At 40.7% G+C, this 17,388-nt stretch overlaps 1 protein-coding gene across 8 annotated transcripts in view; it reads right to left on the reverse strand.

Annotated features, from left to right (window-relative positions):
- Nucleotides 1–11,489, reverse strand: part of ATRNL1 (attractin like 1) — a 696,391-nt gene extending 684,902 nt beyond the window's left edge. For 7 of the 8 annotated variants that reach the window (XR_013824302.1, XR_013824303.1, XR_013824304.1 and 4 more), the window contains exon 1: nt 8,875–9,287. Coding sequence is in view for 3 of the 8 variants with exons in the window: in XM_079900307.1 (XP_079756433.1) it covers nt 8,875–9,167 (293 nt within the window). In the remaining 5 variants the exon portion in view is untranslated. Of the gene's footprint in view, nt 1–8,874; nt 9,288–11,054 lie in introns of those variants that run through there. The other variant, XR_013824301.1, reaches the window with a different exon arrangement.
- Nucleotides 11,490–17,388: the final 5,899 nt, after the last annotated feature.

Genomic DNA, 17,388 nt, shown 5'->3' on the forward strand with positions numbered 1-17,388 from the left:
CAACGAAATATTAGCAAATTAAATCCAGCAATATATAAGAAGTATAATATATTGGGACCAAGTGGAGTTTACCCCAGGAATGTAAGGCTGATTAAACATTTGAAAATCAATCAATTTAATTCACCAATATTAACAAACAAAAAGAAGAAAAACCAAACGACTGTCTCAATAGATATAGAAGGAACATGTGACAAAATTCAACATCCATACACAACTGTAAATGGAAACATTCTCAGCTTTTTTTCCTCCTGTGTAGGAAAAAATCCAGTTCTTCTCTACTGTGTGCTTCTTCCCCATAAGTCTCCTTTACTATTCACACAACCTTCGCTTCCGGTCACCAAATGTATGGAGGTTTTTCCCCACCACCAAGGAATTCACAGGCAACAAGCAGAGTGTCCAAGAATTCAACTCAATTCTGACACTATCTAACAGGAAACAGCATCAGATCGCACAGGTTAAGGTTTCAGTCCCACAAGACTGCCCCCCCACTGAACCCTGCCCCACTTCAGAAACCAGTTGCAAGCCCAGATACCACCTATGCTTCTGACCAACTGGCCATAGACTAGGGGATCCAAGGACCCCTTCCTTGGGTTTAATTAATTTGCTAGAGAGGCTCACAGAACTCAGACAAACATTTTATTTACTAGATCACTAGTTTATTATAAAAGGATATAATTCAGGAACAGCCAGGTAGAAGAGCTACATAGGGTAATACATGGGCGAAGGGGTTCAGTGTTTCCCTGCCCTGTTAAGGTGCATCACTCTCCCAGCACCTTCGTGTGTTCACTAGAAGCTCTCAGAACCCCAAACTTTGGGGATTTTATGGAGGCTTTATCATGTAGGCATGATTCAGCATATCTCTACTTTCAGCCATTCTCCCTTCTCAACAGAACGGGGCCCAGGGCTGAAGATTCCAAGCTTCAAACCATGACTTGGCCTTTCTGGTAACTAGCCCTCATCCAGAAGCCATCCAGGAGCTACTACTATCACCAGGGAAATTACAAGGGTTTCAGCAGCCCTGTGTTAGGAACAAAGGTAAAAGATGAACATTAGAACAAGAGATGCTTCTAGTGTTCTTATCACTTAGGAAATTATAACGGTTTTAGGAACTCTGTGCCAGGAACCAGGGGCAGAGACCAATATACATTTTTCCGTTATCTCAACTCTCAAAATTAGGAATAGTAGGGAACTTCTTGAACCTAATAAAGGGCATTTATTTTTAAAAAGCCTGACATGCAACTAACATGATACTTCATGTTTAAAGACTGAATGTTTTCCACCTAAGATTGGAAACAAGGCAAGGATATCCACTCTTGTACTCATATTCAACATCAGGTTGAAGTCCTAGCGAGTACAACAGAACAAGAAAAAAAATAAGGGCATATAATGGGAAAGGAAGAAGTAAAACAGATGCTATGATCGTCTGTATAGAAAGCCCCAAAGAATCTACAAAAAAAAAAAGCTACTGAAACTGAGTTTAGCAACATTGCAGGATACAAGATCAATATACAAAAATCAATTGCATTTCTACATAATAAAAAAGAACAATTAGAAACTGAAATTAAAGGAAACTATCAATTACAATAGCATCAAAGAATACAAACTATTTAGGTATAAATCTAACAAAATGTATGCAGTATCTGTATCTGAAAAAAGAAATCAATGAAAACCTAAATAAATGAAGAAATATATCATGTTGATGGACAAGAAAGTTCAATATTGTCTAGATGTCAATTCTTCCCAAAATGATCTCTTGAATCAACACAATCTCAATCAAAATCCCAGCTTTTTTTTTAAGAAATTGACAAACTGATTCTAAAATTTATGTGGAAAAGCAAATGAACTAGAAAAACCAAATGAATTTTCAAAAACAGAAGCAGAGTTGGAGGAATCTCACTATCTAATTTTAAGTCTTACTATAAAGGGACTTTCCTGGTGGTACAGTGATTAAGAACCTGCCTGCCAATGCAGGGGACACGGGTTCGAGCCTTGGTCCGGGAAGATCCCACATGCCACGAAGCAACTAACCCCCTGTGCCACAACTACTGAGCCTGCACTCTAGAGCCCGTGAGCCACAACTACTGAGCTCATGTGCTGCAACTACTGAAGCCTGCACACCTAGAGTCCATGCCCCACAACAAGAGAAGCCACCACAATGAGAGGCCCGCACACCGCAATGAAGAGGCAACCACTCGACACAACTAGAGAAAGCCCTCATGCAGTAACAAAGACCCAACATGGCCAAAAATAAATTTAAAAAGGAAAAAGACTTACTATAAAGATCCAGTAGTCAAAAGAAATGCATTTCCCAAAGTAAAGATACATGAATCAATAGAACAGAACAGAATCAAGAAATAGATACAGAGAGAGAGACATCCACCTCATTTTCAACAAAGGGGCAAAAACATCAATGAAAAAAGGATAGTCTTTTCAGGAACTAGTCATTCCATAATGAAAAAAGGATCAATTTACCAATAGGATATAATAGAAAATTTCATGCACCTAATAACAGAGCTTCAAAATACATGAAGCAAAAATAGATGTGACTGCAGAGAAATAGATAGTTACAAAATTATAATTGAAAATTTCAATACCCCCTCTCAATAACTGACAGAAACAGAAAATCAGAAAGGTTTTATAAATCTTACATATAACATCATACTTAATGGTTAAAGATTGAATATTTTTCCTTTAAATCAAAAAACAAGACACAGCCAACCACTCTTATCACCTGTATACATCACTGTAATGGAGGTTCTAGCCAGTGAAATAAGGCAAGAAAAAGAAATGAAAGCCATCCAGATTGCACAGAAAAGGCTTATAGTATTTTTACTTGCAGACAACACAATCATCTATGTAGAAAATCATAAGGAATCTACAAAAACTACTACTACTACAACTAATAAATGAGGTTAGCAAAATTGAAGGATACAAGACCAAATACAAAAATCAGTTGTATTTTCATATTTTACACACACACACACACACACACACACGTATATATAATTTACAATAGCAGCAAAATATATTAAATACTTAGGGGAAAATCTGACAGAAGAGTTGTAAGACCTGTTCACTGAAAACTTTTAAATATTTTTGAGAGATTAAAGAAGACTTAAATAAATGGAGAGATATACCATGTTCACAGGTAAGAAAACTCAATATCGATAAGGTGTCAACTGTCCCCCAGACTGATGTATAGATTCAATACAGTCCCAAATAAAATCCCAGAAGGTTTTTTTGTAGAAACTGACAAGCTGATTCTGAAATTCATGTGGAAATGCCAAGGACATAGAGTAGCCAAAATAACTGAAAAAGAACAAAATTGAAGGACTTAAACTCCCTGAATTCAAGACTTATAAAGCTATAATAATCTTGACATACAAATAGATCAGTGGAACAGAGTCCAGAAACAGACACACAAATATACGAACAACTGGTTTCAACAAAGATGCCAAACCACTTTAGTAGAGAAAGGATAGTTTTTTTCAACAAATGGTCCTAGAATAATTGGATATCTATATGCAAAAAAAAAAAAAATTGAGATCCATACCTCTCACTAGATGTGGAATTAACTCAAAATGGACTATAAACCTAATTGTAAAATCTAAAACTACAAAACTTCTAGGAAAAAAAAATAATCAAAGAAAATCTTTGGTTTAGGCAAAGGCTTCTTAGATATTGTGCCTAAAGCACAATCCATAAAAGGAAAAAAATGATAAACTGGAATTGAAATTTAAAGCTTCTGTTCTTTTTTTTTTTTTTAAACTTCTGTTCTTTGAAATCACCGTTAAGAGAATGAAAAGACAAGCCCCAACATGGGAGAAAATATTTGCCAATGATATATCTGATAAGGAGCTAGTATCCAGAATATATAAAGAACTCATAAAAATCAATAATAAGAAAAAATTTTAAAAATGTGCAAAAGATATGAACAGATACCTCACCAAAGAAGATCTACAGATGGCAAGTAAGCACATAAGATGCTCTCATTAGTCATTAGGGAAATGCAAAATAAAATCACAATGAGATACCACTACACACCTATTAGAACAGCTAAAATTTAAGACTGACCATACCAAGTGTTGATGAGGGTGTAAATTAACTGGAACATTCATACCCTGCAGGTGGGAATGTAAAAGATACAACTACTTTGAAAAAGAGTTTTGTCATTTTGTTAGAAATCTATACTGAAGGAAAGCGGCTCAGTTAGTTGCCTGGGGACAGGGAGAGGCAGCGGAAAGGAGAGGGAGGGAATACAAAGGGGCACATGAAACTTTTGAGTGTGATTGATACTTTTTTTTTTTTTTTTTTTTTTGCGTTACGCAGGCCTCTCACTGTTGTGGCCTCTCCCGTTGCAGAGCACAGGCTCCTGACGCGCAGGCTCAGCGGCCATGGCTCACGGGCCCAGCCGCTCCGCGGCATGTGGGATCTTCCCGGACCGCGGCACGAACCCGTGTCCCCTGCATCGGCAGGCGGACTCTCAACCACTGCGCCACCAGGGAAGCCCTGATTGATACTTTTGTGATCTTGATTGTGGTGATAGTTTAAGAGGTGCATATATATGTCCAAACTTTTTAAATTGTACAGTTTATTGCATGTCAATTATACCCCAATAAAGCTCTTAAAAATAATTTTTAAGAAAAAATTACAATTGTAATAATTCATTATGAAAGTGCTAAAAAGTAAAAATAGTGCTATAAGAGTACATAACGAGGGGTCACATAGTCTGAGGAGTCAGAAAAGCTTCCTTTAGACACTAGTATAAGCTAAAATTCAAAGGATGCTTAGTAATAAGTCAAGCAAAGACCACATAGGAAAGACGGTTCAGAGAGATGTATGCATATGTGTAAAATGCCCTGAGTCCAAAAGGAATGTGACACTTTCAAGGAACTTTAAAAGACCCAGGCAGGAAAACAAGAAGGGTGAGTCTGATCTGCTAAAGGAACCAAATTATGTAGACACATGGTCTTGAAAACCATGCTAGTACAAGCAATTTATCAATTTAGGATCCTAGAAACACTCAATTTAAATTATTTTAAAATCTATTGTGTGATTTTATGGTTTAATAATGTAAAAAGAACCCATGGATATAAATTACATATTATAATCTTAGTTTGAAATAAAGAAGACCTGGGGACAGGGAATATTCAATTTAACTTTATAGTTACTGATAGCTTCCCTATTATTATTAAAAAGGATTCCAAATATGTGCATATGTGTATGTGTGTGTGTGTGTGTGTGTGTGTATACACACATATGTTGGGGTTGTTTTATTTTTAATAATAACTTAGGGAATGGGGGCTTCCCTGGTGGCGCAGTGGTTGAGAGTTCGCCTGCCAATGCAGGGGACACGGGTTCGTGCCCCGGTCCGGGAAGATCCCACATGCCGCGGAGCAGCTGGGCCCGTGACCCATGGCCGCTGAGCCTGCGCGTCTGGAGCCTGTGCTCCGCAACGGGAGAGGCCACAACAGTGAGAGGCCCGCGTACTGCAAAAAATAATAACTTAGGGAAAATATTGACACATTTAACCCTGCCACTTTCTGTTTACAATAGCAACCTCACTCCTGATATTATATCTTCATTTTGCTGTCAAAATAGAAATAGACTACTTCCATTATAAATCTGTGAAATTCATTAACCATACTTGACTGACTTAAGAGATTTTGAAAATATCTATATACATTAAACACACAATAAGATTTAATAGATGATTTTAGAGAAACAGTCAATAAATCTGTTTTAATAATAAATATACATTTATAAAATATTCACAATATAATGAGTTATTTTCCAATCTCAGAACGTTAATATCAGCTACTTTGTTTACCTAAGAGAAATTAGAAGTCTTAGGTTTCTAAGTCACATAAGCAAGAAAATGTCTGAGTTTGAACTCAAATTATTAATTTATATAAACATAAATCTCAACTACTCTACAAAAATAATTCTAAAGAACTGGCTTCTAATAGAGAATGTTATTCATTCAAATAGGTTATAGTAAAACATTTTCTACTCCAATGTGATACTAAGCTACCCAAGTAAATGTAATTCAAATTTGCATATATCATATCCTTGATTATTATATTTCAAATTGGCACTGTCCTCTCTGATTCTCAGTCCTAAGTCTTTTAGTCCAGCTTTAGCTGATGATCAGTGTTTGTTCTGTTTTACCTATGAGAGGAATGGCTTGTAATTCTGAGAGTTTTATTCTTTTCAAATGGAAACAGAAGACTGAAATCAATCCTAAGAGAACTGAAGTACCACTCTGGATACCATATTTGCTTCTGCATTTCTCCCTCCAACCATCAATCTTCTGTTCTAAAGAAGCATTTGAAGGATACTCATTCCCTAGTGAAATCCCTACAGTAGGAAAAAAGCTATGTTACCATGGAACCAGCCAATTAATTTTGACACCTGCTTACCAAGATTGATCATTTTTGATGTCTGTTTGTTAGGTGGCTATCCTTCAGTTAAGTAAAAGATTTTCAAGATAATTAATGAAGTGAGAATTTCCAGTTAAAGTCTTTCCCACTGTGCTATTACTTCAAATGCTGGATAAAACAAGCCACCATCCTCAAATAAACCTTTCTTAGCTTAGCATGTACTTTACCAGGAAGAAATCTTTTCTTCTAAATTGATTCTTCCGTTCAACATTAAATACCACTTTTTTCTTGACGCTAAGAGAATACATAACAAAACACAGAGTTGTACCAGTTATATTTACTCTAACTAATAGCTTGTATTCCACAGAGAAATGAAAAAGTACTTACTAATAGGGTACAATGAATCATAGGAAACAGCTTCCAAGGAAATGAATATTCAATGATTAGTCCAGGGTTTATTGTTATTTAACTATATCTATATAAAAAAAAAAAACTAGTCCTCTTTTACTCACTAATGTATCTTTCACAAACACCAACCATCTCTCTATATTATTTAAGCTGATTTTAACTTGATCTGTGATCTTTCCTACTAACTGAGACAACCTCTGCTAGTGAGGTTACAGGCTGCTGATCTGGCTGATTAGCAATTCCACTACTATAAAATGTAGACAGAAGCTTCTCAGGACTGCAGCAATTTCTGTCCTCTTTAGAGAAATGGAGCAATTCCACCCACCCAAAGGCCAATGTCCCTAACTTACACATGAACCAGGCAATCTTCCTATTTATGTACCAAAGGATATAAAAAATGGATGTGGCTTTTTTCATTGTTGACTATCAGTTCATATGTTCAAAATCCTCTCTTGCTAGGTAAAGAGGCTGGCTGTTATGATCAAAGCAAAAGTTTAAAAACATTTAATTTATAAAGACTGCTAACACAAGCACAGTTCGATAAGATATCTTTGCAGACCTTGAAACACTTTTTTAAACTTTTAATTAGTACCTCCACCAAATTTTTTTTAAATATAAAACTACAGTACTATGGCTACTTTGTGAAATTATGAAGCTAGGAAACATTTTAACTTATTGCTACAGATGAATTTCATAAAACTTCATTCTGAGATTTCACTTCCAAAAATCTCCTGTCAATTAATTTAAACAGTAAGATCTACTTAAATTAGAAAGTCCCATTTTTAAAAATACATTTTTACAATGATTTTTCAGGGGCACTGTCTTAACTGGCAAGTTTTTTTTCAAAAAGAGGAAAATATGCTGTTTAAAACTCCCAGGAAATTTTCCTATAATACATTATTAGCAGGTGAACCATATTCCTATCTTTGCCTTAGAGCCCAAGAGACAGTTCAGTTAGATTTTGCTATCACCCTGACAACAAGTAATCTACGTAGTGCAATTTCAGAGCTACTAACCCAGCCAGCAAACTTCATGTGAAGTACCTAGAAAACCAAGAAGCTGAGGTACTTAGTGACTGTTATGTGCAAGTTGTCAGATGGACACCCTATTGGCCTCAACTATCTTATCTGCTGCTCCCCCCACATTCACCCATTTCTTTTCATATCAGACAGCAACGCAACAAACATCAACCAATGGAGGAAAGTATCTTTACTGTTGTAAAGCAAGCTGCTTAGGGCCTTGAGCTTCAAAAAAACGAAAGTGCTGCTCCCACACAACAGCTGATAGTCAAAGAACCAGTTAGAAAAATCTTTTATCTCCACCACATTAAAAAGTCCAGGTATTTCATCCTCTTATCTAACCCGAAGTCACTCTTGTATTTCTCAATTCAAGACTGTCCTCGCAAATTCAACATAGTATATTGGCTTAAAGTAAATGTTCTAGAGTTAGACTGGCTGATTTGGATTGCCTCGATTTCCCTCTGTAAAACCGGTATAGTAATTCTAGTAACTCAGAGTTGGTGTGAGAAACAAACGAGGTAACCCACGTAATGGGCTCAGAACAGTGTTTGGCACATAGTAAGGCCATCATAAACTCTACTTATGATCACTATTACTAAATACACTAACATGTTAGCAGTGCTTACCTCTAGAGAGGGGAGTAGGATGGGGAAAAGGGAGGTACTGGTAGACCAGAACTTTTAACCTTTAAACTTCCGTATTGTTTGAATGCTTCACAATGCGCAAGTATTTCACGAGTTACGTGCACAATTTTTGATTAAAAAATAGTGTCCTAACAAAATGGTGTTTGGCACCGTAACTGAATGTGAAAATTTTGACGATCAGGGGACCAGAGTCGCTGCGGACAGGTGGACCATCGGGAAAGGCTTCGCATCCACGGCGGTCGGTGCGAGACGCAGGGCCCGAAGTCCCCGAGGCGCGAGGGCTGGAGGGGGACAGCGCGGGCCCCGCTCCCGCAGCGCTGCGGGTCGCTCCCAGTCGGGGGACCCGGGGCCGAGAGAAGGGGGGAGGCCGCGACGGATGCGGGGCAGGGCTGAGGTTCGGGGTCCGGCGAAGGCACTTACTTGAACCTGCCCTGGCAGTGCTGGCACTGGTCCCCCACCCAGCCCGGGTCGCAGAGGCAGGTGGAGTTGACACAGCGGCCCGAGAAGCAGGAGCCGGTCCTCTCGCAGAGCTTGGACTGGGACACCTGCGCGTAGAGCGCCAGGTAGAGGAAGCCATAGCACAGCAGCCAGCTGTTCCCGTCCAGCAGCCAGAAGGAGGCGCCGCCGCCACCGCCGCCCGCCGGCCGAGCTTTCCACGGCCCCGGGGCCGCCGGCTGCGGGGGACCAGTGCGGGCCCGGCCCCCCGGTTCCATCTTTCCCAGCGCCCCTGCCCGGCCGGGATGCGCTCTCGGGCGCCTACAGGGATGCTTCGGAGGGGAAATCTAGCCGGAGAGGAGAACACCGCGCCGCTGCCGCCGCCGCTTCTCCTCCTCACCGGCGCCTGCTCCAGTCCCGCTCCCTGGTCAGGAGGGACAGATCCCAGACGCTGTCGCCTCCGCTCGGCTCCCTCCAGTCGCACTCGGGCATCGCCTCTCCGTCTCCTGACCTTGTCCGCGGCAGGCCGAGCCCACCGCCACGGCGCCCCGGGCCGGGCCGGAGGCGGGGAGCAGGAGATGCAGGCTGCGCGGGGCGCTCCGGAGGGGACCTGCGGGAGGGGGAGGGGGACCCAGCGCGCAGCCCCGCCTCGCCCACGGCTCGCGCCAACCTCCTCAGCTCCCAGCCTGGCGCGCCCGGGAGGGCGGGGGCCACGGGAGCCCCGAGGTGGGCGCGCCCAACGCGGGAGGGGGGACTAGGGAAGCGGGGTTCAGCCTCGCCCGCCCCGGCCGGCCGCCGGCGGCCCCCCAAAAGCCATTTTCTCTCCGGTAACGTTAGCCAGATGCCGGTGCTGCCTTTAGAGCCCGCGGGGTGCTGCGCCGCCTCCCCCACTCGCGCGTGTCTCCGCTCCTCCCCACACAGGCCCTGCGCGTGGTCTCGCCCCGCCCCTACCGGGACCAGGGACTCCTCCGCGCGTCCGCACAACCCGGCCCGCCGGCTGAGGGGAGAGCGGCCCGCCAGGTGTGGCACGCGGGCCCGCCGTACCCTTCCCCTCGGCGTGCCTGGGACGTCGGGCCCGCTCGCACCGCGCGCCTCCTGAGCCCCCCCAGACGAAAGATCAGATCGGGACCGGCTTTGCAGCTTCAGCAGAAAATAAGCCCTTCCCGTCCGCTGTCTACAGCTGCAAAAGTGCAGCACTTTTCCCCCAGCGCTCCCCGCTTCCTCCGTCCCATCCTCCAGCCTATTTCTTTTTTTCTGAAAAGAGAAAAACTCCAACAACACACAAAGAGCTGAGCATGTGCAGCAGGCAAAAGTCTTAAAGGCACCGCACTCCGACCACTTTGTGGGGTCCGCAAGAACGGAGAGGGGCGGGGGCTAGGGCCTGCGGGGGTCGCGGAGCCGGTTCCGCAGAGGGGCCGCTCCCAGGGGGAGCCATTTCTTGCGCGGAAACAGTGACTCCCCGCCCCCAACAAAGAGCTGCGAGGTTCTGAGCCCCGGGCGCGCCGCCCCTCTCCGACGCTGCCTCGGAACCCCAGGTATCTCCTTTTCTGCTTGTCAGTGTTTCCTCCTCCATCTGGGACAATATTCTGCCTTGAAAAATACTGCAACATCGGGGCTTTTTTCAGAAGAGCAGAAATGATGCCCAGAAAAGAGCCGTTTTTCCTTCCTCGGTAGCAAGCTTTCCTCCTTTAGATGACTTTCCAAGATTTGATGGCATATGCTGAAATTTTTGCTTTGTACTTTTGTGCCTTCACTAAACAGGCTGTTTGAACCCTTGAGAAAGGAAGCCGAACACAAATTGCAGCCTCGTACACTCGAGTCACAGCCTTATTTTTGGATCCCCACCAAAGAAGAGCAGGCAGTATGAAAAAGAATTTGAAATCTACCAAAAGCATTTCTGATAGCAAAAGGAGAAAAAGTTTTTGTTGTAACCACACAGTCATAATATTATTATTAAGATTCAACTCATGTATATTTGGGGCATAATGTACCCATGTCATCTCTTTTAATCTGTTATCCCCACTTTGCAGATGAAATCCTCCATTAACCCCATTTTGCAGATGAAGACAGAAAGACTCAAAAAGGTTGAAAGATTTGTCAGACAGGTTAGAAGAAAGCAATGAACCGAGCGTTAAACACAAGTCTGTGCTTTTTCCACTACTTACTAGGCTGTTTCTATTGGCTTTGTTCTAGTTTGGGGGAAAAAATTAAGTGTTGGCTTGGTTTGCAAACACCTCGGCGATGACTTAAGGAGGAAAAAAAGGTCCAGAAAGACGTGGCTCCTTCGGAAGTAAAAAAGAAAAAGGAAAATCATGATTTTCATTTATGGAACAAACAAATCACAATTCCCCCAAAATATCAGTACCAGAAATGTCAGTCTCAACCCTAAAAAGGACAGCTCTTTCTTTTCACATCTTTTCGATATCAGTATGCCCCTTAGAGACTGCTTGGGATGGGGGAGAAGGAGAGGAGAACATTTTGGAACGATAATTAAAAGGAGGAAATTGTTCTGGATCACACCTTTTAATTTCCATGACTGTAAAATCCGGAACTCTTTCTAGTATTAACCATGCATGAACAAGCCCTGTTGCCTTCTCCATTCTTCTCACGCCAAACAAAGTTTAAAGTCAGCCACATCTTTCTCACATCTAATGTAGAGTTGCTTTCAGACATGTGGAAGGTGGCCAAACTCTTAAAACCATCACTGAGTGTGAAGGTAACTCGATACACAGGAGCCACTTTAACAAGAGAGATCACTGCTCAGCCACATTACTGACGGTAGGCTATATTTAAGCAAAGGGTTTGCCCATTAAAAATATATATCTTTTAATCTTCTAACCACTATAATCAGCTCAGTACTTTAGGTTACACTGAAGAACATGCAGCCCCACAGGCCTCCTCTCAACGTTGCCTTTAGAATCAAGCTGAATATATTAAATTTATATAAAATTATTCTCATAAGGATCTCACAGGATTTGCACTTGCCCTATATCCTGTTTTTCAGTCAGCATTTACTGAGTAACTATTATGAATTTAAGCAGGAGAAAACAAAGATGAATAAAACATGATTTCTACCCCTGGATAAGCTTATCTTTTATTAGGCTTACTAGATTGGGAGTTCCTTGTACAGCTGAGTGGCACATATTTTACAGATGTAGACCCAGAAAACTTAAATGACTTACAATGGTTGCACAAAATAGTGATAAAGCTTGCCCAGACTCTTGACTGATGTTTCAGTATTTTCTCTGATCAAGAAATTGTAAAACTCCTACATGATGTTATCTTTTTTCCAAAGGAGAGTCAGCATCCTAGCTGTGCTACACGACACTACAATAATTCATAGTATTGGTAATAGCAGTCATAAATCCAGCAGAAAGGTGAAAATTTACTCCAAAGAGGTGGTAGGGAAAAAGTCAGTTTTACTGAAGTAGGATGAAACTGTTAAGATTGGAATTATCTATTAAAATTGCTCCAAGGGGAAAGATAAGTATATTTTCTCAACAATTAGCCTTATATCAGGACCTTGAGATATTTGGGTGAGTGTGTTTCATTTCCATTCATACCATCTAACAATGGTACTATAAAAGGCAAAAATCTAAGACTTCACGTTGCCAAATTGAAGGAAATGCAAATTTTTTTTTTTTTTTAAGAACTAGAAAAATGATAGATCCACTGCTCTGTTGATCGCCATTCACAAAGTCAAAGATCCTATTTGGGCTAATGAACCAAAGGAGCCCCTTCTCAGTTGCTCGACTGAAGAATGATCTCTACTCTGGTTTTTATTCATCATTTGCCTCATAGGAGGCTCCTGAAAGCAGCTAAGGTAATGAGAGCTGTAGATAGCCTGGCCCCAAGAGCCAGAAATGCATTCATTCAAAGGGACCCTTAGTGCAATTGGGGCAGTATTTTTAAGACACTGATAGAGCATTAATGGTCTGTGAGATTAGACAGTAAAAAAAAAAAAAAAAAAAAAAAAAATCACCTTTAGGTACTCATTAAAACATTATTGATCATATTGAAAATGTTGATATGACTTTGACCTGAAACCCCCCTCCCCGTACCACCAAAATCTAACACTCTGCTTTCGCTTGGATTCATTCTTTTATTCTATCAGTTTCTCTTGCTGTCACACTTGCAAAGACACACGTACAGTCTGATCCTGCCAATTTTTCAACTTAACACATTTCAAACATATTGTCATAAGTAAATCCAAGGGAATAAATCCAAAGATTCTAAATTTACTATGCTGGCTAATACATTTTTTTTTAACTGGGAAATAAAATTTAAAAACTAAACTTTTTATCCTAAATATTCAGACTTGCTACCAAAAAAAGTTGATTGCAGCAGTCAATTGCAAAAATTTGTCTTTTGTGAAACCTAATTCAATAAAATTATGGGCTAGGACTTCCTATTAAGCATAGTGGACTAAGTATGTGTATTTACCTCTGCTCTGAACTCTACCAACATGGCAGAAAATGTTGTTTAATTTTTAAAGGTATAGACTCACAATGACAAAGAAAATGAGAACATAACCAACTAGCAGATGAACGATATCAATGTATTTGGAAGAGTCGATTCATTGGAAGGAGGAAAGTGAATGGGGAACTGGTACATGCCTGCAAAGATGAATTATAATAAGGAACAAGCCTGTTTCTCCTGAAGAGCCCAGGAAAGCCTCAGGATTCAGAAGCAAGAGTTACCATGGAAGGTAAAAATGGGGCTTTAGGATGAAAACTGGGGGGAATGGATGAGGGCAATATAAGGACCCACAGTACCCTTCCTCACCCTAAGCAGCTAAAACTAACCCAGACCCAACGCTGACAGGAGGTTAAATCTCTTGAGAAATTGAATCAGAGAGTTTCTAGACTTGGGGCACCAGGGATTATAGAAGGAGGGAGTGAGGTACACAGCTGAAAATGGAGAGATTAAGTGAAAATCTATATATTGAATGGTATCATTTTGCTGCCTCCTTTGCCTACCTGTTCCCAGAACACTATAGCCAACTGAATAACCCCAGGCAGAAACCTGATACCTATCTGCAAAAATTGAATAGTCCAAGAGAAAAGATACTGTCATTCAGGGTCTCCCAACCAAATGGCAAACCTACAACGACTGAAGCCAAATGGATCACCCTACAATGAAGCCTCTAGTCAATAAGCCCCACTCAATAATGTTTTTCATGACTCCCTCTTAAATATAGACAGCAAAAGTTCATTAGACATAAAATACAGAAACCAAAACAGAGAAAAGGAAATTAGAGAAAACATAGTCAACGTAATAAAGGAAGGTTTTGCAACCATGAAACAAGTACTGGATACTCTTTAAAAATATAAAAGGACACTCAGGAAACAGAAAAATAAAAAATAGGACAGCCAAAATTAAAATGCAATAGAAAGTTTGGAAGGTGAAGTGTAGGAAATCATCTAGAAATTAGAATACAAGAAAAAGAAGGTGTCTCCACTTATAGAGAAGGGAAAAACTAAGAAAATTAGAAGCTTTGTTAAGATTATGTATGATTATAAATTATTTATCATATGAGTACATTTATTAATGTGATAGTACATTAATGCACAACTCCTATGTAGGAGCAGAAAAAAATTGTCTAGATTAATTTATTCAACATAAGAATATTTCCCAGAACTAGACTGAGCCTCCAGATGCCTAAAACACTGAGTTTAACAAGACTCACATATTGGGGGGCAGGAGGAGAGGGAAGAAGGAGACAGGCAAATGCAATGGTATCCTCAAGTATGAGGATAAAGACATTTTCAGACACACAAACCTTCATAAATTTTGTCTCCTAAGGGACCCTTCTTTAGGAAACTCCTGGAGAATGAAACAAAGGGACAAGAGGCTGAACATAAGACAACTGTGAAGGGATATCCTAGAATGATGGACAGCTGTGCCCCAGCAGCCAGTCCAACCTGGAAACAGAGGCTGGGGAGGGAGGTATCTAGGAAAGTAATGCATATGAGTGCTTGAAACTGTTGGAGCTTTTGGGGAAAATATTAACAATATGTGACAGATCTTGGAGTATTTGGGTAGAAAACAGAATAAGCCCACAGAGACCTGAGTAAATGAACAAAATGAAGTGATTGTTGGCTAGAAGAAAGGAAGGAAGGAAGGAAGGAAGGAAGGGAGGGAGGGAGGGAGGGAGGGAGGGAGGGAGGGAGGGAAGGGAAGGTATTTGGGTAGAAAAAACGGAATAAGCCCACAGAGACCTAAGTAAATGAACAAAATGAAGTGATTGTTGCCTAGAAGAAAGGAAGGAAGGGAGGGAGGAAGAGAAAGAAAGGAAGGAAACCTATACAAGACTGTTCAGCAGGAAACGATAATTACATAGTCGTAATAAATGCTCACTATTTATTTAACCAAAAATATATAAAATGTCTCTATTAAAAAGATGGGAGGGGATAAAGAAGGATAGTGCTAAATCTTAATTCCTTAATAAGAAGTAATTGCAAGTCCAAATCCAGAAATAGCAGTATAAGTATACTACACTGAAGAAAAGTTGAAAGCTGCTTTCCCTTAGGGGATAGGGAAGAGGAGAAGGAGATGCAGCATTTTATTATAAAGCTTTCAGTACTCTTTGATTAAAAATTAGGGCTTCCCTGGTGGCACAGTGGTTGGGAGTCGACACGGGTTCGTGCCCCGGTCCGGGAAGATCCCACATGCCGCGGGGCGGCTGGGCCCATGAGCCATGGCTGCTGAGCCTGCGCGTCCGGAGCCTGTGCTCCGCAACGGGAGAGGCCACAGCAGTGAGAGGCCCGCGTACCGCAAAAAAAAAAAAAAAAAAAAATTAAAAATTACTTCTAAAATATACAGAAATAATAAATAAATAAACAAAAATATGCGCCCCTAAGAAAATAAAAAAGATGGCATGGAGCCTAAGACTCATAGACACTTGAGTTTGATTTCTAATTCTTCCACCTGTATATTGGTTACCCTTTCATGATCCATTAACTTCTGTGATTCAGTTTTCTCACCTATAAGATGGGTATAATCAAACTACCTGTCAATGCCCATTTCAGAGCTGAGATGAGGGACCAAACAGAATAGTATATGAAAGAGCCTACTAAATGGTAAAGTACTATACAAATTAATACTGTATATGAATATAGTATATACTATATTTTGTATTATAATATATTAAGATATATTAATAATACTGACATTTAATGTTCAAAAATTACTCTTAGGAACAGAATTAATCCTAATCCCATGTGATGGAAAGGATTATTGAAAGAGATTTGGGCAATACAAAAACACAAAGAATGAGACAGAGCTGTAAGAAAACTGTGTTATTTTAAAGATGAATCTAGTCCAAGATTTTCATTTTGCAGATGAGATGTTGGGGCCCAGAAAAGTGAAGTTTTATGCAAACTCACACAGTGGCAGAGCTAAGTCTGAAACCCTAGTTCTCCTGAAATGCAGTCCAGTTTTCTTTATCCTATACCTTAACAATTCAGGCTAATAGGAGAAATTTTCAGGTTGGTCATCCATACCTAGCTCCAGAAAGGCCTTCCAAGGCTCAATAAAGTTAAGTGACTTGCCCAACATCCATAATAAGTTAGCGACAGCAGAGGCAAAACTAAACCAAAGGACAGACCGTCAAAGATTGAACCCTGTATCAAACACTTGGAACAGAGTGAAAAGTTGCCAGCAGAGCTAAAGGCAGACATTGAAAGCCCAGCTCAGAGTCTGCAACATACAGATTATCAATTAATATCAATTAACTGGCTAACTAAAGTTCCTGCCTAAGTATGGAGAGAAAAGGCAGAGAGGAAATAGACATACTTTAAAAAAAAAAAAAGACAAATAGAAAAAGCCAAGTCAGCAATAAAATTTCTCTTGAAAATGAAGGTATAAGAATTTGACTTAATGGGGACTTGCTTGGTGGTGCAGTGGTTAAGAATCTGCCTGCCAATGCAGGGGACACTGGTTCGATCCCTGGTTGGGGAAATGACACAGAGCAAGTCCATGAGCCACAGCTACTTAGCCTACGTGCCGCAACTACTGAAGCCCAAGCGCCTAGAGCCCATGCTCTGCAACAAGAGAAGGCACCACAATGAGAAGCCTGCACACCACAACGAAGAGTAGCCCCGCTCGCCACAAGTAGAGAAAGCCCACGCACAGCAACGAAGACCCAACGCAGCCAAAAATAAAAAAAAAATAAATGTATTAAAAAAATAAAAAAGAATTTGACTTACTGAATGGGAGAAGGAGAAACAGAGAAGGAAACAAAGGAGGAAAGGGCATGGCCCAGTGATTGACAAAAAATGTCAAGAAAGGGTGACTAAATTTAGAAATCTCCAAAGTATTCCAAGACAACTAATAGGCCTCCCTATCTTCTCCCTGTTGGGACAGTGCTGAAAGGAATTAGGCATGGGGGAGATAAAAATGTCAAGGACCTTTTCTCTATTCCATCCCCAGGATGTCATTTGCTAGTACCTTCCTTCTTGCAAAAGGAGAACAAAACCCTTTTTTAAAAAAAATTCA

The sequence above is a fragment of the Stenella coeruleoalba genome, assembly GCF_951394435.1.
Source record: "Stenella coeruleoalba genome assembly, chromosome: 16".
Taxonomy (NCBI): Eukaryota; Metazoa; Chordata; class Mammalia; order Artiodactyla; family Delphinidae; genus Stenella; species Stenella coeruleoalba.